This window comes from Drosophila subpulchrella, chromosome 3L (genome assembly GCF_014743375.2).
Source record: "Drosophila subpulchrella strain 33 F10 #4 breed RU33 chromosome 3L, RU_Dsub_v1.1 Primary Assembly, whole genome shotgun sequence".
In the NCBI taxonomy this organism is placed as follows: domain Eukaryota; kingdom Metazoa; phylum Arthropoda; class Insecta; order Diptera; family Drosophilidae; genus Drosophila; species Drosophila subpulchrella.
The window spans coordinates 12915747-12934528 of NC_050612.1; the positions used below are offsets into that span (position 1 = coordinate 12915747).

Sequence of the window (18782 nt, forward strand, 5' to 3'; positions counted from 1 at the left end):
ATGGTCACCGCATGATTGAATCAAAATGGAATTCAGCTTGCACTAAACATTTATTTACGAAGCACACTAGACTGACTAACTAGTTAATATTTGCTGTATTGATCCAGACAGTACCCGGTGATTTGATCGGATATGCAGTCGAATACATCAAAAGCCAGATCGCAGCTTTCACCTTTCTTGGGCAGCTCCTTGCGGTTCACTCCGTACCGGGCGGTCATTGTCCGGAGGCAGAGGTTCACGGACCGCAAGGTGGCCATGAAGAACCCGTGCTCGTGGACGCCCTCGGAGTAAAAGTGGACCAGGCCGTCCAAGGTGGGCCAACCCTTCTGGTCGATGGCGTTGTTCTTGGCATAAACGCAATGCAGCAGGCACTAAAAATAGAAAGAGGTCATAGTAAAGGTATTTTATCTGAGGAATTTAAAAAAAATATTTTACATATCATATTGCATATAACAAGTTACAACCAACGCACAGTAAAAAATGGAAGTTAAAAAGGGATTTCTTAAAAGTATCTACCAACAAGACACCTCGGGAGCAATATAGTTCTGTTCAATCTGCATTTTATTGGAACCTTCAAATATACTGATATTAATAATTTATACCAATGTGCCTCTTTTAACACATATATTTCCCATCATCTAAGTAAGTTGATCGATATTTTCATAAAGGGTTTTAAAGTTTGAGATGAATAACTTTACAATAAACTTGCAGGCAGAGCTACAGCTACGACTGCAAAATTTCTTTCTGTGTAGGAAGTATAGGGTTTTATGCACATTCAATTTGCTGATGCATAAAGCCAGCTAATGTGTATTAAGTGCCGCCATAAAGTGCGCTTTTCAGCCATCAAATTCAGCATTGCTAGAGGTGTGCGAAAAAATCTCCGCCGGAGGCGTGTGATTATGAATGCAACTGAAAATGCGGCTGCGCTTTTCTTTCGATTGTCTAATAACCCTGACTTTAGGCTTTGCTGGCAGAGCTAAAGTGGGGGTGTTGCCAATTGTTTCTTGGGCTGCCATTGAACTTAATTGAGCGTCGTTTTTGCATTTCATTAACACGAGTAGAAAAGCGATCTACAAGTCTGAGTTTCGAGTGGCTACTTACCCCCGCGATGCGTTTGTCTTCCAGAGGCACCAAAGTGGGATGGTATATGCCCGAACTGGTCACATCCAGGCGTCGGATATTTCTCATGAGTCTGGCCACATGGCGATGTGGTTCGGGTTCGTCGTAGACTAAATATTCGTAGTGGTTGGGGCTGGAAGGATGAGATATGGAAGTGCCACCGGAAGCACCGTGAGCCGAGGGCCACATAAAGTCGATGGAGTCGTCATGGGGATCTATGGGCGGTTGCTTGTGGGACACCTGCTCTTTGAGTATCTCATAGGCCTCTGTGGGATTGAAAAACCTTTTAGTATTCAAACACTATCAATAGATTTTAGGGCCCACCATTAACCAACTTATTGCGGACCTCATCCTGGCACTCTCCTATCACCGTCTCCACTTTCCTGGCCGTTCTGGGTGGATTCAGGCACTTGTCCTTCTTCGTCTCGAAGCGAATTAGATATTCCACCGCCTCGATCGATGCGATAACCACACTCAAGATATATAACAGTTGTGTAATCTTCATGGCTGTTTGGCGATTAATTGGTTCGATCCGAACGCCTTGGCTGCTGTCAAATGAATGTCCCCCCAAGAAATGACCGCGATGAAAACGAAAGCATTTTCACTTTTTCGAATCAAACCTGGCCAGGATGGCCCACACTCGCCACTTATGAATTTCCAGTTTGGCTGTATTTTTTGCTCTATGGGTATGTGGTTCAATGGCAAACTGCATTTGCAACTGCCACAACTGGTTGCACATTTCCCATGCGTGCAGTCCGTTAGAAACTTGTCCTTAAAGCCCCAACCACATGCCTTTGAACATGGTCATTGGCAGCGGCCATATATCATGGCTATCCCATATAGCCATATGGCTCTCCGATCGCATTAGGTTTCGTTCCATTGTCTCTGCGGTTGTGCGATTACAATTCGGTTATGTTAGGAACGCACTCGCTCCGATTGAGTGCACAATTAACCGATGGGTGGGGGCCCCAGAAAACTCTTCCGCCTTCTGCCCAATTTGCATATATGGCCAAAAAAAACTAATAACCATTAAGATTATCAAAGGCGGTAGTGGGGCATATGGGCTGGCCAGAACCATAAACTATAAGCAGAACTTAAAGGCAGCCAAGCGGGGCGGTCTAATCAGAGGGCCTGACACATCCCCAAGAGCCAAAACAGCCAAAACAGTCCCAAACAGTCCGTCTAGAACCCAGAACAATGGCCAATAACTGTACTTGGAAGTGGCCAGCGTCGCCACGCTAATTATGCTTCATTAAAATGCCCAAGATCCTAGGCGGAAATTGTCATAAAGTTCTATCTCATCTCCTTACAGCCGACGGGTAATTGCCTTTAATTGCATAGCTGGCCGAAAATTGCAGCTAAGACACTGACCTAGACTCGCTCTGGATCGAATTTGTAATAAGCCCCGGGTAACGGAAAATGGAAAATGGAAAATTCAATCCCCAGCGCTGAAGTTCAATGTTTAGTGCTTGGATTTTGAGATGGGGAAAGGGGAATTGTCAACAGGAAGCTCTCCAGGTTGCAACTTCGGGGAACAAGAACAACGTGAGCTAATTGACAGACAGCTACACAGGCACGATTTTCCATTTTCCGCTGGCCATTTTCCTTCCATCTCCCCCTAGAATCCCCCCCAAGCTGGCGAACAAGGAGCCACAAAATAAACAACCCAGCAGGCTGGAGTGCAGCTGCAACAACACTTGCGTGTCCATCATTAGAACAAATTCTCTCACCTGAACTCCCAACTGAACTGAGCACCCTCCCCCCCCCCCCCCCCATGATTTTCTTGTAACGCAATTTGCACACAAATGCTGCTGTTTCATCTTCGTGGCTGTGGCTCTTTTCGGTGGGTGGTCAGGTGAGACAAGTGGCGGCAGCACCACTAGATCCACCAGCACCACCATACAATGCCGCACGAACCGCTCAGCGAGTCGCCTGAGAATCGTATTTAAATACGAAGGTCTAACGCTGGATCGCATCAGTCGTAGTCGTCGCGTTGTTCTAGCCGCTAGCTCCTCCTAAATACCATATACGTATACCATACCATAGTTCAGGACGGGATCTCAGTTCGGTTTGGGGTTCGATCGGACCGCATCGCATCGCATCGGTTGGGGGAATATAAATTTATTTTGTGACTGTGCTTGTGACAGGATGCTCGTTTGATGCCCCTTCGATCTCTGCACTGGATTAAAACAAATGCGATTTGAAGATGCTGCACCTGCATCGGCACTTGACTTTCTTCTGGTTCCTCTGCGCTCTGTTGGGATACGTTGCGCATCCTGCGAGAGCTGAAATCGAATATAACACCATCAACGAGGATGGATCTTTTCAGTTTCGGTATTAAGAAGAGTGATTGTGAAGTTTTGAAAAGGCTATGAAAGGACTGAAGGCAAAAGTGTTATTAATAATGATCTTTGAATATTTCCGAAACTGTGTGTCTTATTACACTTTCCGTTTAATCCTCGAGTTAAAGGTCCTGTACCTTACAAAAATGTTCTATTAAAAGAAAAGGATTATCAAGTGATTTTATTGCATAATTATTGTATGAATTGACTTGATTTTTTATGTTGGGAATCGAAAAGGATAAATATAGTTTAAAATGTATAGTTTTTTAACTAGAAACCTTTTTATAACGTTTATGTTTTTACATCTTAAAAAGATGATAGAATTTCCATAAAACTTAAGTTTGAACAGGTTTTTCCAATGGTCTTTTAACAAATTATTGCTAATTAATTGGTAAATTTTTTTATAGACCGTTAAAAAACAAAGTAGATTTTCGTTAGAACTGGATTAGTAACTTGTTCTGGTTATTTATTATCTTTACTCATAATATGTTTATAACACCACGGCCTTCAATACCGAAAGCTTATCATAAACTTAGTGGTGTTCAATCAATCCAGAGAATCCATTTATACACTTTTGTAGTTCATATCGTAAAACAGCTTACCCTGTTCAATGGAATAGCAATCCATAAAAATAGAACATCTCAATTACAGTTTTTTAGCAGCCATGGGTCATAAATCTAACAAATCGTCTAATCGGTCAATGATGTTTGCTACCTCAACATCACACCATCACACCCGAGCAAATTTGAGATTTTTAGCACCTCTTTAACGCCTTAACGTTTCGAAACCTCAACAATAACACGCTTCCGACCATCTCTCCCTCTTCAATTCGCACGCATGGGGCAACGCAATTACTTGTGCTTCGATGGAAACTCCACTGGTGCAAATGGAAAATGGATATACTGCTATACACTGATGCTACCGATCGGCCAAAAGACATGCAAATGATGACATTGGCGGCTACTATCACAGCGCCTCGGGCACTCCGGACAACTCCGTGCGAGGTCGCTACGGTTCGCGGAGTCCGGCGAGCGGCCAGATCGAGGAGACCGTCTACACAGCCGGACCACGTGGGTGAGTAAACGAAGACGCCCAAGAAGAGTGGGCAAAGTGAGGTGGTGCACTGAGAGAAAATATTCCATAAGTTAGGATATTTAAAGAATATGTAAATACGTGTGTGAAAAGAAAGATACTAGAAGTCAGAGCCATGGTCTTTTAGAATAACTAAATTCCTAACAATTTAAGAATTTTTAAACATTATATAAAAGTAGACTTTTATTTTCAAATATGTACGGAGGCTTAAGGGATCGGTTGGTTCTTAAGCCATTTAAAAATCCGTGGTGTTACAGAGTCTATTTAAAGAGTTTTTGATGGTTTTGAAGGCCCACTCTTTGGTTGTGACATCGAGATTAGAATTTTTGGTTCCAATTTGTTTGGGACCCCTTACAAACAGTGGTAACTTTTGAAATAAGAATTTTAAAAAACGTAAAAAAATTGAAAAGCATGTTCTGTACGTATTTTCTGTCTTTTATTGAATGACATATTTAGTTTCTGGCAATATTTGTTATTGACAAAATAATAAATTACAAGAAGATTTCGAGAGGACACATAAAAGCACTCCAAAATTTTTTTAGTATAGACTAAAATTTTTTTGGGTTTATTAGATAGTTATGTTTCAATTTACAAAAATGGTGCTTTTAATTAAGGGCTGATTACCCTGAAATAATATTTGCAAAAATACTTATCGTTTTCAATGTTGATAAAGTTGTTTATAGTATATCCGGTTAAATTGAGGAAGAATTTTTTCTTAAATCCAAATTAGAAAGGAAATTTCTATAACTAAGTTCTCATATTCAGTGGTAAGTTTTTCAAGTGCATTGGCGGTGGAGGAAGTGGCAGCACAAAGTGAGTTATCTCCCCCCGATGTCAGAGTTGAGCTCATATATCAGCGGTTGGCGGCAGGCGGCGGCCACTGAAGCGAATCCACCAAAGCCACCGTTGGGAGTTGGAGCCGTTCTAACACATTGGACGGGTTTTTGTGGCGTTGCCTAAACGTTTTTCCATTACCGCTTCGGCTACTGTTGTTTTTTGCAATCTCCGGTAAATTGGGGGAAGCAAAAAGCTGTTAACAAATTGACTGGCCTGAGAGTTGCGAGCAAAAAGTATAGGATTGTGGATTGTAGATGCTCAGCGATAGCGATGATTCTGAATGGGATCGTTCCCTGAGATGTGGGGTAATCAAAGTAACGACGTGCCGGGTTCAGATCGGATCTATATACACACGGAATTGCAGGGCGAATCCGCTTCCGTTGGTTGGGAAGCGGTTTACCCAATCCCTCAGTCATTGTGATCGGCAGCTAATTAATCAAAGCCCCATTTCCCATACAGATTTCGCGTGAACGGACCGAAGATCCATCGGAAAATGGACCTGGCCCAGTATCCGGTACTGCCCCGGGGAAGTCCCGACGATCCGCTGGCCGATCCCTTCGATGATCCATCCTACAGCTTTAGCTTTCGAACACCAGATCAATCACGCAGCGAGGAGAATGATTCGGGCAACAGGATAAGGGGTGATTTATTCGAAACTTCCTCTTTAATATAATAATCCAATCTAATCCTAATCTTATACAATTCAGGACTCTACTCCTACTTGGACGACGTGGGCGAGCGGCACAGTGTCCGCTATGCAGCTGGAGCTGGAACCGGTTTCGAGATCTCCAATGCTGTGCCGGACAGTCCATCTACGGTGGCCTACTCCAGTCCCCTGTACAAATCCCATCCCAAAACGCGTGGCAAAATGGCGGTGCAAAGGGGACCAGCTGGTAGCTACAAACTAATCGCATCAGGACCAGATCACCGGAGGGCAGAGAGTCGAGCTCCCGATGGCCTGGTGCGGGGCACCTACTCCTTCCTGGACGACAAGGGCGTGCAGCGGACAGTGGAGTATATAGCAGGAGCAGGCATTGGCTACAGGGTGGTGCACAACCGCATTGGACCAGGCACCCACATCAATCCCTCCGTGGCGGATTTCCGCCTGGCAGATCCGGATTTCCGGTTGGCTAACGATTTCGGTAGGGGAGCAGGTGGCGGTTTGGGTCCCAAAGGAGGAGGTGGGGGAGGATCAGCTGGTTCGGGAGGAGCAGGTGGAGCAGCAGGATCAAGTGGGATTGGAGGTGCTGCAGGCAGGGGTCGCACTCCAAGTAGACCAGGTGGCAAAGAATATCTAAAGCCAGCTGATGGTGGAAGACCAAGAGATCAAGGGGAGGCTGATGGAGACGGGGCAGCAGATGATGATCTCGGATCCCCTGATAATAACCAAGGGGATGACATTGGAGTTAGTAGCAGTTCCTCTGGTTCCACCAGCTTCAATGGCAAGGAAGATCGAAGGGGATTCCCAGCGGGAAGTTCCCAACGAGGCAGCACTAGATACGATGGTGGGGGTGGTGGCTCCCAGAGAGGTGGTGGTGGTGGCGTTGGTGGTGGTGGTAGTAGTGGTTCCACAAGGATCAATGCTAGTGGTTCGAGAAACAGGAACCGTTTTGGTAGTGCAGGAGGAGGAAGTGCCTCTGCTGAGCGGGGAGCAGGAAGAGGAGAAGCAGCAGGCGGAGGAGGCAGTCGTCGAGGAGGTGGAGGTGGTGCCTCCGGCGAAGGCGACTCCGGCCTGGGCTACCTGCCGCCCACAGGTGGATCGGGCACTAGTGCCATCAGCGGACCCGGGGACAACTACCATTTCAACGACGATGATGTGGCCAGTTCACTGCCTCCCCTGGTCACCGCCAACCACCGCATCCTGGAGATCGATCGGGATAGGGAGTGGGTCCAACGGCATCGGGACTCGACGGTGATCAAGAACGTGGGCAAATGGTATGTGGGTCTGCCGCCGGGCCAAAGTGTTCGTGCCCATGTCCAGAACATCGACATAGTGCCCCTGGGCGGAAGGATCGGTATCTCGCCCTCGGAGGCACTGCGTCAGGACGAGATCGCCGAGCTGAATGCCTCCAGGGAGCACTGATTGGATCTGTAGCTCGTAGTGCTTAGCCCTAAGTGATCAGTGTTAAGTAATCGAAACTGGGTTGACTCCACATGGAAACTGTAACAGTATTTAAAGCGGAATACATTTTATGCCTATATGTGTATTTCAATCTATATCTCTAACCGAAAGTTATATGATATCCGTGGAGGGTGCGTTAAGCAGGTTGGTCTGCTCATTGCGGTTTCCTTGGATCTACATATAAACCCTTGGCTTTGCCTGCCCAGAGTTTAGTTGATTTTCAGACTTAAAACAAGATGCTGCTGCTTTGGATTGGCTTGCTGGGAGTTTGGAGTGTTCAAGGAGCCCAGGTCTATATGCAGTTCAATGGACAGGGATACTCCTACGATACGGATAGAAGTGATGTAGCCCCTAGTTATGGGGCATTATCCCTGGACTCCTTTGGCCCCCTGCAATTTGTGCAGCAGGCTTTGAGAACCAGGTCAAATCCTCTTCCCAGGATTTCCTATAATACGCAGGCAACCTCCTCGCTGACTGGAGGTTACCAAACAGGAATACCCAAGCATTCGAAACCCCAGCAGACCCATCAAAACTTCGATTTCAGCACCCACCAGATGTCCCATGCCCAGCACACCGATGAGTCGGGAAATGTTTTGGGCAGGTACTCCTACTACGACGAGGCTGGCTACCATGAGCTGAGCTACAAGGCGGGTGCCGGCATCGGATTTGTGGTCATGGGTGGCAATTTGGCCAAGGCCACCACCGCCGAACCCCACTCGGAAATCGAAATCGGAAACGGAATCCAAACAAATGCCTTGACAGGCTTTGAAGAGTTGCATAATTATCGTGGCTACACGTAAATAAACAAATTAGCTGAACTCAAATACTGCTCGTTCTACTTGGGTGTTTTTCGTTATTTAGTGCAACTTTTTGGAGATCTGACAGCGTCAACTGTCAAGTCTGACATCTACGTGATCGGGGAACGCAAATGCAGGTAGCTGAAGTCCAAGAATGAGTGACTAGCAGCTAACGGGTTAAGATATCTACACTCGAAAAATAAGCCGTTCGATAAATTCATGATTAGTCTTAAGCCATTAAAAATACTCATGATGTTTGACGCCTTTTTTCCTGATCGTAATAATGCGACATTCGTAACTTGTTAGATTTTATGGTCTTTCTAAATATTTTTTCTTTGGTTTAATACGGATATTCTAAGCTTTTAAGAGTTTTTGCGCCATTTTATAAATATCTTAAATTGGAAAGTATATTATATAAATATCTTATCTATCTTCTTGACTATTCGGTCAAGTTAGAGATTAAGAATTTACAAAAAATCTATCTGGGTAAAAAGAGTATTAAAGAATGGCCAAGAATAAACTTAGATATATCTGTAAAACATTTATAAAAAGCGAAAGTTTATAAGCAGTATTAAATCATTGAAATCTTAAAATGCGGGTGCCATGCAATACTTTTATTTCTTTTTCTACACATACAATTTTGCATAAAATAGCTAATGGCAAACATTGTCAGTTTCTGATCGTAAATGGTTGTAAGAGCTTTAATTGTTTGGGCGCGTGCTTTGGCTCGAGTCAGCCCGTTAAATTTATGCACTTTATAAGCCCTAATTGACTATCCGCTCATAAAAATGGCCGGACAAAGTCATTTTACAAATGGCCAGTGCATCCCAAAGCCAAATTGAGTCAGCTCTGGCATTTATTTATTTTGGTTTGGGTAATTTCTTGTCCAAAAAAGAGACCAAAAATAATACAGCATTTGAAATGTTCGACGCGTGCGCGCACTTGCCAAATAATTCGAATCGAACGGAAAGCCTTGGCGTCCAAATCGTGGCCTAAATAAAATATGGGTATATTTCAGACTCGTTCAAAACAAAGAAAAGCCCAAAATAATATGCATATCTGCAAAAAAAAATAATAATAAAATTATTACAGAGGCCTGTTTGACCGAAAGTTTCACTGTCACAATTAAGTTTGATGTCAAGAGATCTAAGCGGTTAATTTCCCCGAAACAAGTTCCTACGCACTCCGAAAACTTTCTTCGGCGAATGCAGTAAAAGAACGTACAGCAGAGCACTAAAAAGCTTGCCACTGACATAGATTATACTTCTAGGGTTTGTTTGGTTCGTTTGGCCACGTTCTCAGCGTGGAATCAATGGCTCACCTGGGAAATAGCCGCGGTGCATAATTGGGTTAGCATAGCAGCCTGCATTGGAACCACAAATTACTGGGGCCCCGGCTCTCCCAGGTGCCAGTTAGCTGTTTCTTTTTATTATACCATACCATGTACCATACCATATCATACCGAACCCCCCATAAACAACGGTTTGCTTGGGCTGGGACTCTCCTCCGCGCCGAAGGTCAGACTTAATTGGCCCAGGCCTAGGCAACGACATCCCACTAGCAGTCCCGTTTCGCCTGCATTTATAAATAGGCCCCAAGGTCTCTGGGTCTCTGAGTCTTGGGTCTTCAACTCCTCGGCTGCTTGGGTTTCAGCTGGGGTTCGATTTATCGCCTTTTGATTGCTGCATTCCAATTGTGGATCAGGTGGTGCGTGTGGCGCATTCGGGGCTTTGCATTTACAACGTGTTGCTGCTAATTTCGTATGCTCCCCCCGGCGCTGCACATTCGAAACCATAAATCTTGTGGCACTTTTATCGATGCCTGTGCGTGTGCCACAAAGGTCGAGCCCCGAGTTCGATCCTGGTTAATCAAGAAATATGCATTTCGGGAATCAGTAGCTGGCTGGCTGCCTGCGGTCCTAAAAACCAATAAAAGAATACAATGCAGTCGAATCACAACGCAGTTTATTGGAAAATTAATGGTTCTGGGCTGATAAAGACTTAGGACAGCCAAGAAAACAAATGACTTAAGGCACGAACTCGACATGGAAATCAATTCGCCTTATCTGCCACATTTCTTATTTATGATCACCCATCAAAAATGCCCCGAAGCTAAGCCTTAATCCTGACATCTGTTGATACCCGAGAAGTGTGTGAATTCTTCATGCCGAATTTGCTGTCCAATCAAATCAAATCGGAAAAAGAACAAGATTCTTAAGCAGCCGCTTTGTGCGAAACTTTCTAACGAGTTCCAGGCAAACATTTTAATTGAATTGCCCAACAAGCATGATTCCTAAGACCCTTACCATTTTGGCTTATGTCATGTTTTTTGGGGCCCGTTCCGAGCTGATTACCTCTCCACTTCCCACACGCATTTCGCTGCTATTCTCGAGGCTCACTCCACTTGTAATGGCCAGACACCGTCACACTCAATCAAGCCAATAAACGGCCAATTAATCAAAGTCAGCGGAGTGGTTCTGGATTCTAGCCAGGCGATTCTACATACAAGTAGGTGCGAAACAGTAGCGTGAAGAAGATGCCCCTGTCAGCACATATAACATGGTTTTTGGCGAAATAGGCGTTATGTTAGGCATACTATGTATTTGCCTATAGGCAAAAGGGAGGGTACCGAAGAGATTTCCATCTGCGAAATCCTAGAGTTGGAAGCCTGCATATCAATTGAAGTTGGTTACCCCTGTGTAAGCGAATCCCACTGATCCACGCCCCCAGATAAAAGCCAGGCCAAGGCGCTCGTCTACGTGCTTAAGACTCTGTCTTCTCTTCGGCTCTCTCTTTTTTTATCAGCCAAAAGCCCAATTCTCTTACACCTGAATCGGGCCCTGTTTTCTTGGCAATTTCTTTTGCCTCGTCGTTTGCATGGCTAATGGAAATGTTATAAACAGGCGCGCTGGGCCCGGCCAGCACTCAGTTCATCTTCAGTCGTCGTCTGGCTCGCTGGCTTTTGGCTCTTGGTTCTTGGTAGGAGGCCGACTTCCAGTCCCTTTTTTATAGTGCGTGATACAAAAAAAAGAAAAACCGCAAAGAACTCGGTTCTGAAACAATCGTAAATTGAAAGCTTAACAGGATTGGCTTTTAGTGCAACCGTGTGTGTGATTTTAGATCGTGATCATTCAGAGTGCCACTCATACCGTTTCTCGTTTTGCAGTTCAAGGATATTCTGTCAAGGCTGCCAAGAATCCAGTAAAATATCTGAAACTATTCAACGGAATTTGTCACAAAAATGCGCTTCCTTGCTGTAAGTAAAAAAAGAAAACTTATTCACTTTTTGGGAATTCGAAACGAAACTAGTTTATACCTGACCGCAATTAATCAGTTATTGCTCTGTGCCGCCGTTGAACTCATTAACTCGTCAACTGGCCCAAGTTCGTGCCTTGAGTCTTTCGTTTCTTTCACTTCTGAATTGAAATGAACTTTCACTTAGCGACATTTTAGGTTCTTGCCGCGATTCTTTGCTTCTTCTGGCCACGGAAATTAGCCTTAATTATGCCCTGTGCCATATGCAAATATTGTTAATGTGCTTAAAATCACAAATCAATTTGAATGCCAAGAACTCTATTAAGGTTTTTGTTTAACAATCAAAAGGTTAAGCTCTCTTTGTGCCAGTTGTTATATTCTAGAGAGCTTAAAAAGATTAAATCCCTTTTGAAAAGTGAAAAAACTTTTTATTACTCCATCGGAACGTGACAATATTCTAGCCCCACCCTAAATTAAAAAGTGAGAATGATTCATTTGAAATGTGCGTATTATTCCCTGCATTATTCATATTCCCATTAAGACAAGCACGCCCTTTATAAGGAACAATACCATTCAATTATAACCATAAGCCTCACGAATACTTACCATGAAAAGCCCAAAAATTAATTATGACTCGAAGAACATAAAATTAATATGCCACAAACGTAAGAAAATCATGCGTGGGCTAACAAATGGTAATAAATATCTTCTTTCTCTCGGTCCACTACCCACTATTAAACAATAGAGCACATTTGTGTCGGGTTCTTAAGCTATAGGTGCATTGGCTTGTCTTCGACTCTTCGATCGTGTTGATAGTGGTTCATAAATTGATCAATTTATGGGTGTATAGACAGGTAAAGCACACGTCCCAGCCCTGAAGTCCATCAATCTCAGCTCAATTAGCTCCAACCGATTGTCTCTGGATTATCATTTTACCAAAAAGAGACACCTGATCGAACGAAGAGAACATTTATATCTTGTTTGAGAACATAAAACGCAGCTCTTCAACTTTGCATTCGAGCCATTAACCCAGTTTATTTTTGGACAAGACACACCCGATGCCGAGTTTCGTTCTTATAAATAAGGCAATGTAGCCACAAAAGAAAGCGGACGGAAATATATCTTAAGACCAAGACCGAGGGATGCAGGAGATCTTGCAAATCAATGACAACGGACCAGGTTCGACAGCCTCTTGGCCAGAATCAGTTCTTTTTTTTCGAGCTATGCTTTGGCCCGAAATCGTAACAGACGCCTAGAGGTTCAGGTCAATGACACAACACGAGCCCCGACTTCAGAGTGAGACTCCAAATCAGATCCAGCTTTAGCTTTGGTCTCAGTTCCTCTCGGCTTAGTGACATTTCGGTGATATACGGGCGTGCTGGTTAACGGTTGCGTCAATATTGACTTTACTTTGCCAAAGATTTGGAGAGCCGGCGAGAGTGAGTCAAATATTTGCCGATCGTGAGGTTCTTGACAATCATGTGTAGAGGGAAAATCCGCTGAGAAGTACCCGCACATCAGGTGTTCTTTGCCAGCTGGCTCTCACTTTTCGAATCAGCACAAGAAATTATGCAAATTTTCTGGAGGAGTCGAGGGAAAGACTTTCGCGAGGGACTTGACCGCATTCCAATCGTGTACCTCTTGCATCTATTACGACATCGGAATACCATATAAACCATATCTATCATATCACTTATTGTCACCCCTTTATCTTTCAGCTTTCAACACTGCTCCTGGCCACTTTGGCCCTCAGCCAGGCCCAACAATCCGGTGGACTGGCGGTCGAGTAAGTAGCCTAGAACCTAAATACCCAGTCCTAAGACCCCCGACTAACAACCAACAATGCCTTGCCTGCCAAATGTGACTGTGTCAACGCTAATTGCTCATTCCAAGTAGAAGTTGATGCGCTCGCCTAGATCTTTGTGACTAAACCAGACTTGTGACTAACCCCATAGAACTCATTGCCCCCCCACCCAACTACACATTCCCCTGCATTAGCCACTAGAAGCTATCTTCACTAAGACAGAGAGAGAGACCACCAAACAACCACACTTTCGTTTGCAGAATTCAGAAGCAGCGGCTGGTAAAATTTCCCGAGGAGTTTGAGCCCAGTGCGGCGCCTCCGTCCTCGGAAAAGGCGGACGAGGCCAAGCGCATCCTCGAGCAGATAGCCAAGGTCAACGAGGCCTTTGGCTACGTGAAGAAGCAGCCGGAGCAGCCCAAGCTGCCGCCCATCCTCGACTCCAGTCAGTATCTCTTCCCCAAGCCCGCCCATCAGCCCTTCCATGCCCATCAGCACCACTTTGCGGGCAGTAATGGTCAGACCCTACTGGAACCCTCAATTAGGGCGGTGAAACTCACGAGGAATGTGGCAGGAAGTTACAATCTGCCGCCCCGATTGCGCCAGGCGGCAGAGAGCTCCTCCAAGGAGGAGAAACAGAAAACCCAGCTGTACTTCCGACCCAACCAAGTGCAGGTGCCCAAACCCAGTTCGGAACAAGAAGCCCAACAACTGCCCGCCCACTTTGTCATACCCGTGCACCTGTACAAACTCAATAAGGACGAGTATCTCAAGGAGCACGCCTCCCAGGAGTACAAGGTCAAGGGCTACAAGATCATAGGCGATGTGGATAGTTTCTATGGCAAGGGAAAGGCTGCAAGGAAACAGGGCAAGACCACGCCCAAGTATCATCTGTTCTTCCTGCCCCGCGAACTGGCCCTCAACGAGGATGGTACTCCAAAGAGGGGGAACTCTACCACCCTTGGAACCACTACCCCCACAACGAAATCTCCTTCTCCAACTTCCGTGAACTTCAAGGAATACCGGTTGGATTCTCGGGAGAAGCCTGTACATAAGCCTCAGCCTCAGAAGATTCAGCCCAGTTTGGCACCAGAGTTGATTACCCTGAGTTCTTTGAACCGAAAAAAGGTTAGCTCGACGGCGAAACCCGTGAGGTTGAGTGGAAAGGAAGCTGAACAGCAAATAACCCAGAGTTCTTCATCCCTCAACATCAAGACCACATCATCTCCTGCCCCTCTGAGTTCCACTTTACCGCCATCTGGTGGCCTATTGCCCAATAGGAATCGCCTGAATCCCTTCCGCATGCCCGGCGTGAATATCGCTGAGATGCAGAACCAAACCTCGGCGGCCATCAAGAATGCCTTCCAGAACATATTCAAGCTGCCCTTCCGACCTCCCATGGCGGCTTCAACTGTGGGTGAGGGTCCTGTGATCATGGGCAATATGCCCGAGAAAAATCCGGCTATCGATTCTGTGGATTACAAGTGGGATGATGAAAGCGAGGGAGCTGGTGATGGTATGACGTCCGATGATGTGGACACCGTGGAGAACACCGCTGCTGAACTGGACAACAGTGCATCCTCGGAGAAGCACCTGTTTGCCCACAAGACCCATCACCTGATGCACACCATCGGCCAGGTGGCCACCGCCCAGCAGAGCACCCAAAAGCAGGCTCTCCGCGAGGGAGGAATCATCATTCAGCGGCTGAAGGTGCGCAGGGGCGGCATTGCAATCGCAGGTCCAGGGGGCGTGGCCACAGCGGGCAGCGGTGGTACGGCGATTGTGGGTCCCGGAGGCTATGCCCTCACCCATCCACGCAGTCTCACCATCGCCGGTCCTGGGGCCAAGGTAATTTCAATTCCTGCAAATGTTGACCTCAAAGATGCCCTAGCACGCACCGATTTGGAGACGAGGAGTTTTCCGCGGGAGGGCAAGATTGTGGCCACGGGACCCACGGTCTACTATGCCCCACCCACGGGCACAACCTCGTTGGAGGAGGCGGAACAGGGGGCGGGCCAGTTTGAGTCTGAGGCTTAATCCTAATAGCCATTAATTGGCACCTTTAGTTAGGATCTATAGTTGGTATTGTCTAGTGTTTTAATAAATATTCGTATTTTGTAAATGTCTGGGCTTTTGCTTTCATCGTATAGACTGTACATAGTAGTTATAGATGATAATACTCCCATTAACCCTCACTTATCCCGCATGACATTAACCCGACACAGTTCTAACCCCTAGAAATGTTGCTGTAAATATTATCAGACTAACCGGCGGCTCTCTCCACCATTTTCCCCTATGCTATCCATTCCTAAACTATCCTAACCCAAGTGCCTACTGGCGCACCACCAACATCGAGGCCTGGCCACCAGGGGCACCCATCGCACCCACCGCACCCATCGAGAAGTCCGGAAAACTGATTGTGGGATCTGCTCCTGCCCAGGAACTCACACCCTATGGAGCCTATCAGCCGGTACTCCTGAGGGCACCCTACTATGCCGCCTATCAACTTCCGTTGGCATATGTCTTGCAACCCAAACCCACCACTGATCAACCCACCACAGCTGAGATCACAACCACCACGGGCAGACCCGAAAACTTAGCCGAGGACAGCTCCAGCGAGATCGAAAAACCAGAAAAGCTCCAGGCTCTTCCCACAGAGAAGACACGAACCCGAACCCAAGCTGGTGATCTGAAGAGCGATCTGGGTCTTCGCTCGGCGGTTAGCAAGATAAACCCCGACTATGTGATCGAGGAGATCGTTTCGGTGCCCGGCAAGCTGGTGATCTCCACCTCGGGGTCACCACGCTCCTCCAAGCAGCAGCTGCTGAAGAAGATTGCCCCGCAGAAGCTGAGAAAACAGGTTGCCCCCAAAGTGGAGGCCACCGGAAAGACCAGCACCAGCAACAGCAACTTCCCCCAGATCCCCTTCGGCAACTACTTCCTGCCCTACAGGCCGGAGCAGGCTCAGGCGATCCAGGGACGCAAGCAGGCGGCCCTCATCCTGGAACCCCATTCCAAGGCGGTGGTGGGAAATGGTGGCACTGCCATATCCACGCCCATTTCCAAGGCGTATCTGAAGAGGGGTGTGCCCACCAATGTCTACTTCAATCCGGAATCGGTGGCCATTGCGGGTGTGGGCGGCAAGGCACATGCCACTGCGGATCTGGAACTGGATCTGTTCACGTAGAGAAGCTGCAAGGAGGACAACTAAGATAGTTATATACTCATTGTCATCAACCGATTTTCAGTTGGGATCTGTAAATTTGATCAGCTACGAAATCTCTAGGTTCCAATTTCTCAATATCATGGTACATTTTATCTGACTGAAAACTCTTAACCAGGTGAAATGTTTTTGTTAAATTTGTCCATTTAAGACAAGTCGTCTGTAAATTAACAGTACATTGAGAAACCGAATTTATGTTTCCAAACAATTTAGCTTCATCTTAATTTTCTTTGACGGATAACAAACTTAAACCTTAACATGACATTGAGAAATCGGACCAACGAAGTTAAACAAAAAAAAAAATTCAACTAAATAATCGGTTGCTGAAAATGGGCCTTATGATATAGTTTAACCAACTGAAGCTGAATGGTAGTTCCTTTTCCCAGCTCTCCCATGTTCCTATGTTAAGAACAGAGGCCCTCAAAGAAATGTGTCATTTCCTAGAATGTAAATAAAGTAAAACGTAAACTGTACAGCTTTCGCCTTGGGTCATCGAGTAGTCCGCTAATCCCAGGTAGATATCCAGATGCTTTTCCAACTCCCCGCTTTCTCCAGGCAACTCCCAAACACATCCGATCCAATCACACCCAACACACACACACTCTCTATAACCTAATATCTAACCCCAAACAAGCAGACACAGATCGCGGGCGGCACCGCTGGTCTTCGAGGAGCATCCCTACTATGGAGGATTAAGGGGTCAGCTCCTCCAGTTGCGTCCGCAAAGGGATGGCACTTTGGGCAGCTACATCCTGCAGCGCCAACAGCCCCAGCTGAGGGCTGTTCCCAGGGATACCGATGACACCATCACCGTTTCGGCGGCCAGCATCTCTGCCACCGCCGATGGCAGTGGAGCCAGTAGCTCCAGCAGCTCGATCTCGGCCAGCGCCAGTGACTTCAATCGCATCCAGTTGGCCGCCGCTCGACTGGTGGCCATTCAGGAGCTGGCCAAGCGCAAGGGTTCCTTCAGCGAGGAGGACAACAAGGTCTATGCCAGCAGCCTGCTGGAACTGGGCCAGGCTGCCCAGAGTTTGGCCATGCTCCAGCAGACCGGCCAGATCAAGGACTTCAGTGTCCTGCTGCAGCCGGACACGTTCGGCAATCCCCAGACGCAGCCCTCGAACTTTGGCCTCGAGGCCACCAACAATCCGGCGGACCAGAAGATCGACGAACAGAAGCTGGACGAGGTCACCGAGCAGCAGTTCTCGCCCGACGAGCAGTTCCTGCCGCCCAACAACGAGGATCCCTACGAGGATGTCAACGATAGTGTCTCCGTGATGGCTCCCAAAAAGGATGCCGCCGTGGCTGAGGCCAAGCCAGTGGGTAGGTCTTTGAAAAGATAACATATTTTTAGAGAAGACATTCTAAATATAACTGGTAATCTCCTTTTAGGTCTCTCCATTGCCGGCGAAGGTGGAGTGGCATCCTCCAAACCCAATGCCGTGGCACTTTCCGGCCGGAATGGATTGGCCGTAGCCTCGCCCAAGGCCACCGCCATTGCTGGAGTTTCTCCCGAGGAGGCAGCTGCCTTCAGCATTTCCCTGCCCACTCGAAATCAACTGGTGATCAAGAGTCCCAATTTGGCAGCGGAGAAGGCCAGCGAAGACTATGACTACAACGATATGCCCCTGAACCTGGCTCGCTTCCCTCTGACCCGGGAAACCCCACAGCATATGGTCCCGGTTCGCATCTCCGGAGGCGACTCCCTGGTGGAAAGGTGGCGCACCGCCATCGCCGAGGATTATGCCGCTAGACAGGCGCAGACTAAGGTGGCCACGGCTCACCCTACGCCCTTCATCCGCATGGCCCCCAAAAGGCGTCTCCACTCGGAGTAATGCTAGACTTGGATTTAAATTGGAATACATGAGATCGTAATGAGATTTATAGTATACGTTGTACAACATTTTGTGTGCCAGCTCCCGAATTGCCAATAAAATTTGCCTATTTAATTGAATTGCTTGTGTTTTCTGCAAAAAAAACCATTTGGTTAATTTGACTAATATAACTCTTAAATGGTCCTAAGCCATGGGTTCGTTAATAGGACCAGTGAGTTATTACTCTCATAACAACAAAGTACACACTCATCATAGTAGTTTTACTATTTTACAGTAGCTTTACCCTTCCTTATAATAATCGTACTATTTTTGTAGTAACTTAACAATTTAATAGTTGTTTCACTATTTTAAAAGAGGTTT

At 46.5% G+C, this 18782-nt stretch overlaps 4 protein-coding genes across 5 annotated transcripts; 3 read left to right on the top strand and 1 right to left on the bottom strand.

Moving 5' to 3' along the window:
* Window positions 1–83: 83 nt before the first annotated feature.
* Window positions 84–1624, bottom strand: LOC119553372. Its single transcript, XM_037863723.1, has 3 exons — window positions 1444–1624; window positions 1102–1385; window positions 84–371 (listed from the first exon to the last, which is right to left on the bottom strand). The coding sequence occupies exons 1-3, from the start codon at window positions 1622–1624 to the stop codon at window positions 84–86; spliced, it is 753 nt and encodes a 250-aa protein (XP_037719651.1).
* A 1471-nt stretch (window positions 1625–3095) lies between these two features.
* On the top strand, window positions 3096–7607 carry LOC119554961 (fibroin heavy chain). The gene is made up of 4 exons (XM_037866088.1): window positions 3096–3453; window positions 4398–4535; window positions 5850–6031; window positions 6098–7607. The coding sequence occupies exons 1-4, from the start codon at window positions 3326–3328 to the stop codon at window positions 7471–7473; spliced, it is 1824 nt and encodes a 607-aa protein (XP_037722016.1). The 5' UTR covers window positions 3096–3325; the 3' UTR covers window positions 7474–7607.
* Window positions 7608–7716: 109 nt separating this feature from the next.
* On the top strand, window positions 7717–8388 carry LOC119554963. The gene has a single exon (XM_037866089.1). It carries the CDS (start codon window positions 7749–7751, stop codon window positions 8310–8312), a length of 564 nt encoding a protein of 187 aa, XP_037722017.1. The 5' UTR covers window positions 7717–7748; the 3' UTR covers window positions 8313–8388.
* A 2859-nt stretch (window positions 8389–11247) lies between these two features.
* Window positions 11248–18422, top strand: LOC119553601. Of its 2 annotated transcripts, XM_037864058.1 has the most exons (5): window positions 11248–11287; window positions 11475–11564; window positions 13282–13349; window positions 17225–17910; window positions 17980–18422. In XM_037864058.1, exons 2-5 carry the CDS (start codon window positions 11550–11552, stop codon window positions 18420–18422), a joined length of 1212 nt encoding a protein of 403 aa, XP_037719986.1. In that variant the 5' UTR covers window positions 11248–11287; window positions 11475–11549. The 2 variants fall into 2 exon arrangements, with proteins under 2 accessions (XP_037719986.1, XP_037719987.1); XM_037864059.1 differs by lacking the exons at window positions 17225–17910; window positions 17980–18422 and adding an exon at window positions 15693–16912.
* Window positions 18423–18782: the final 360 nt, after the last annotated feature.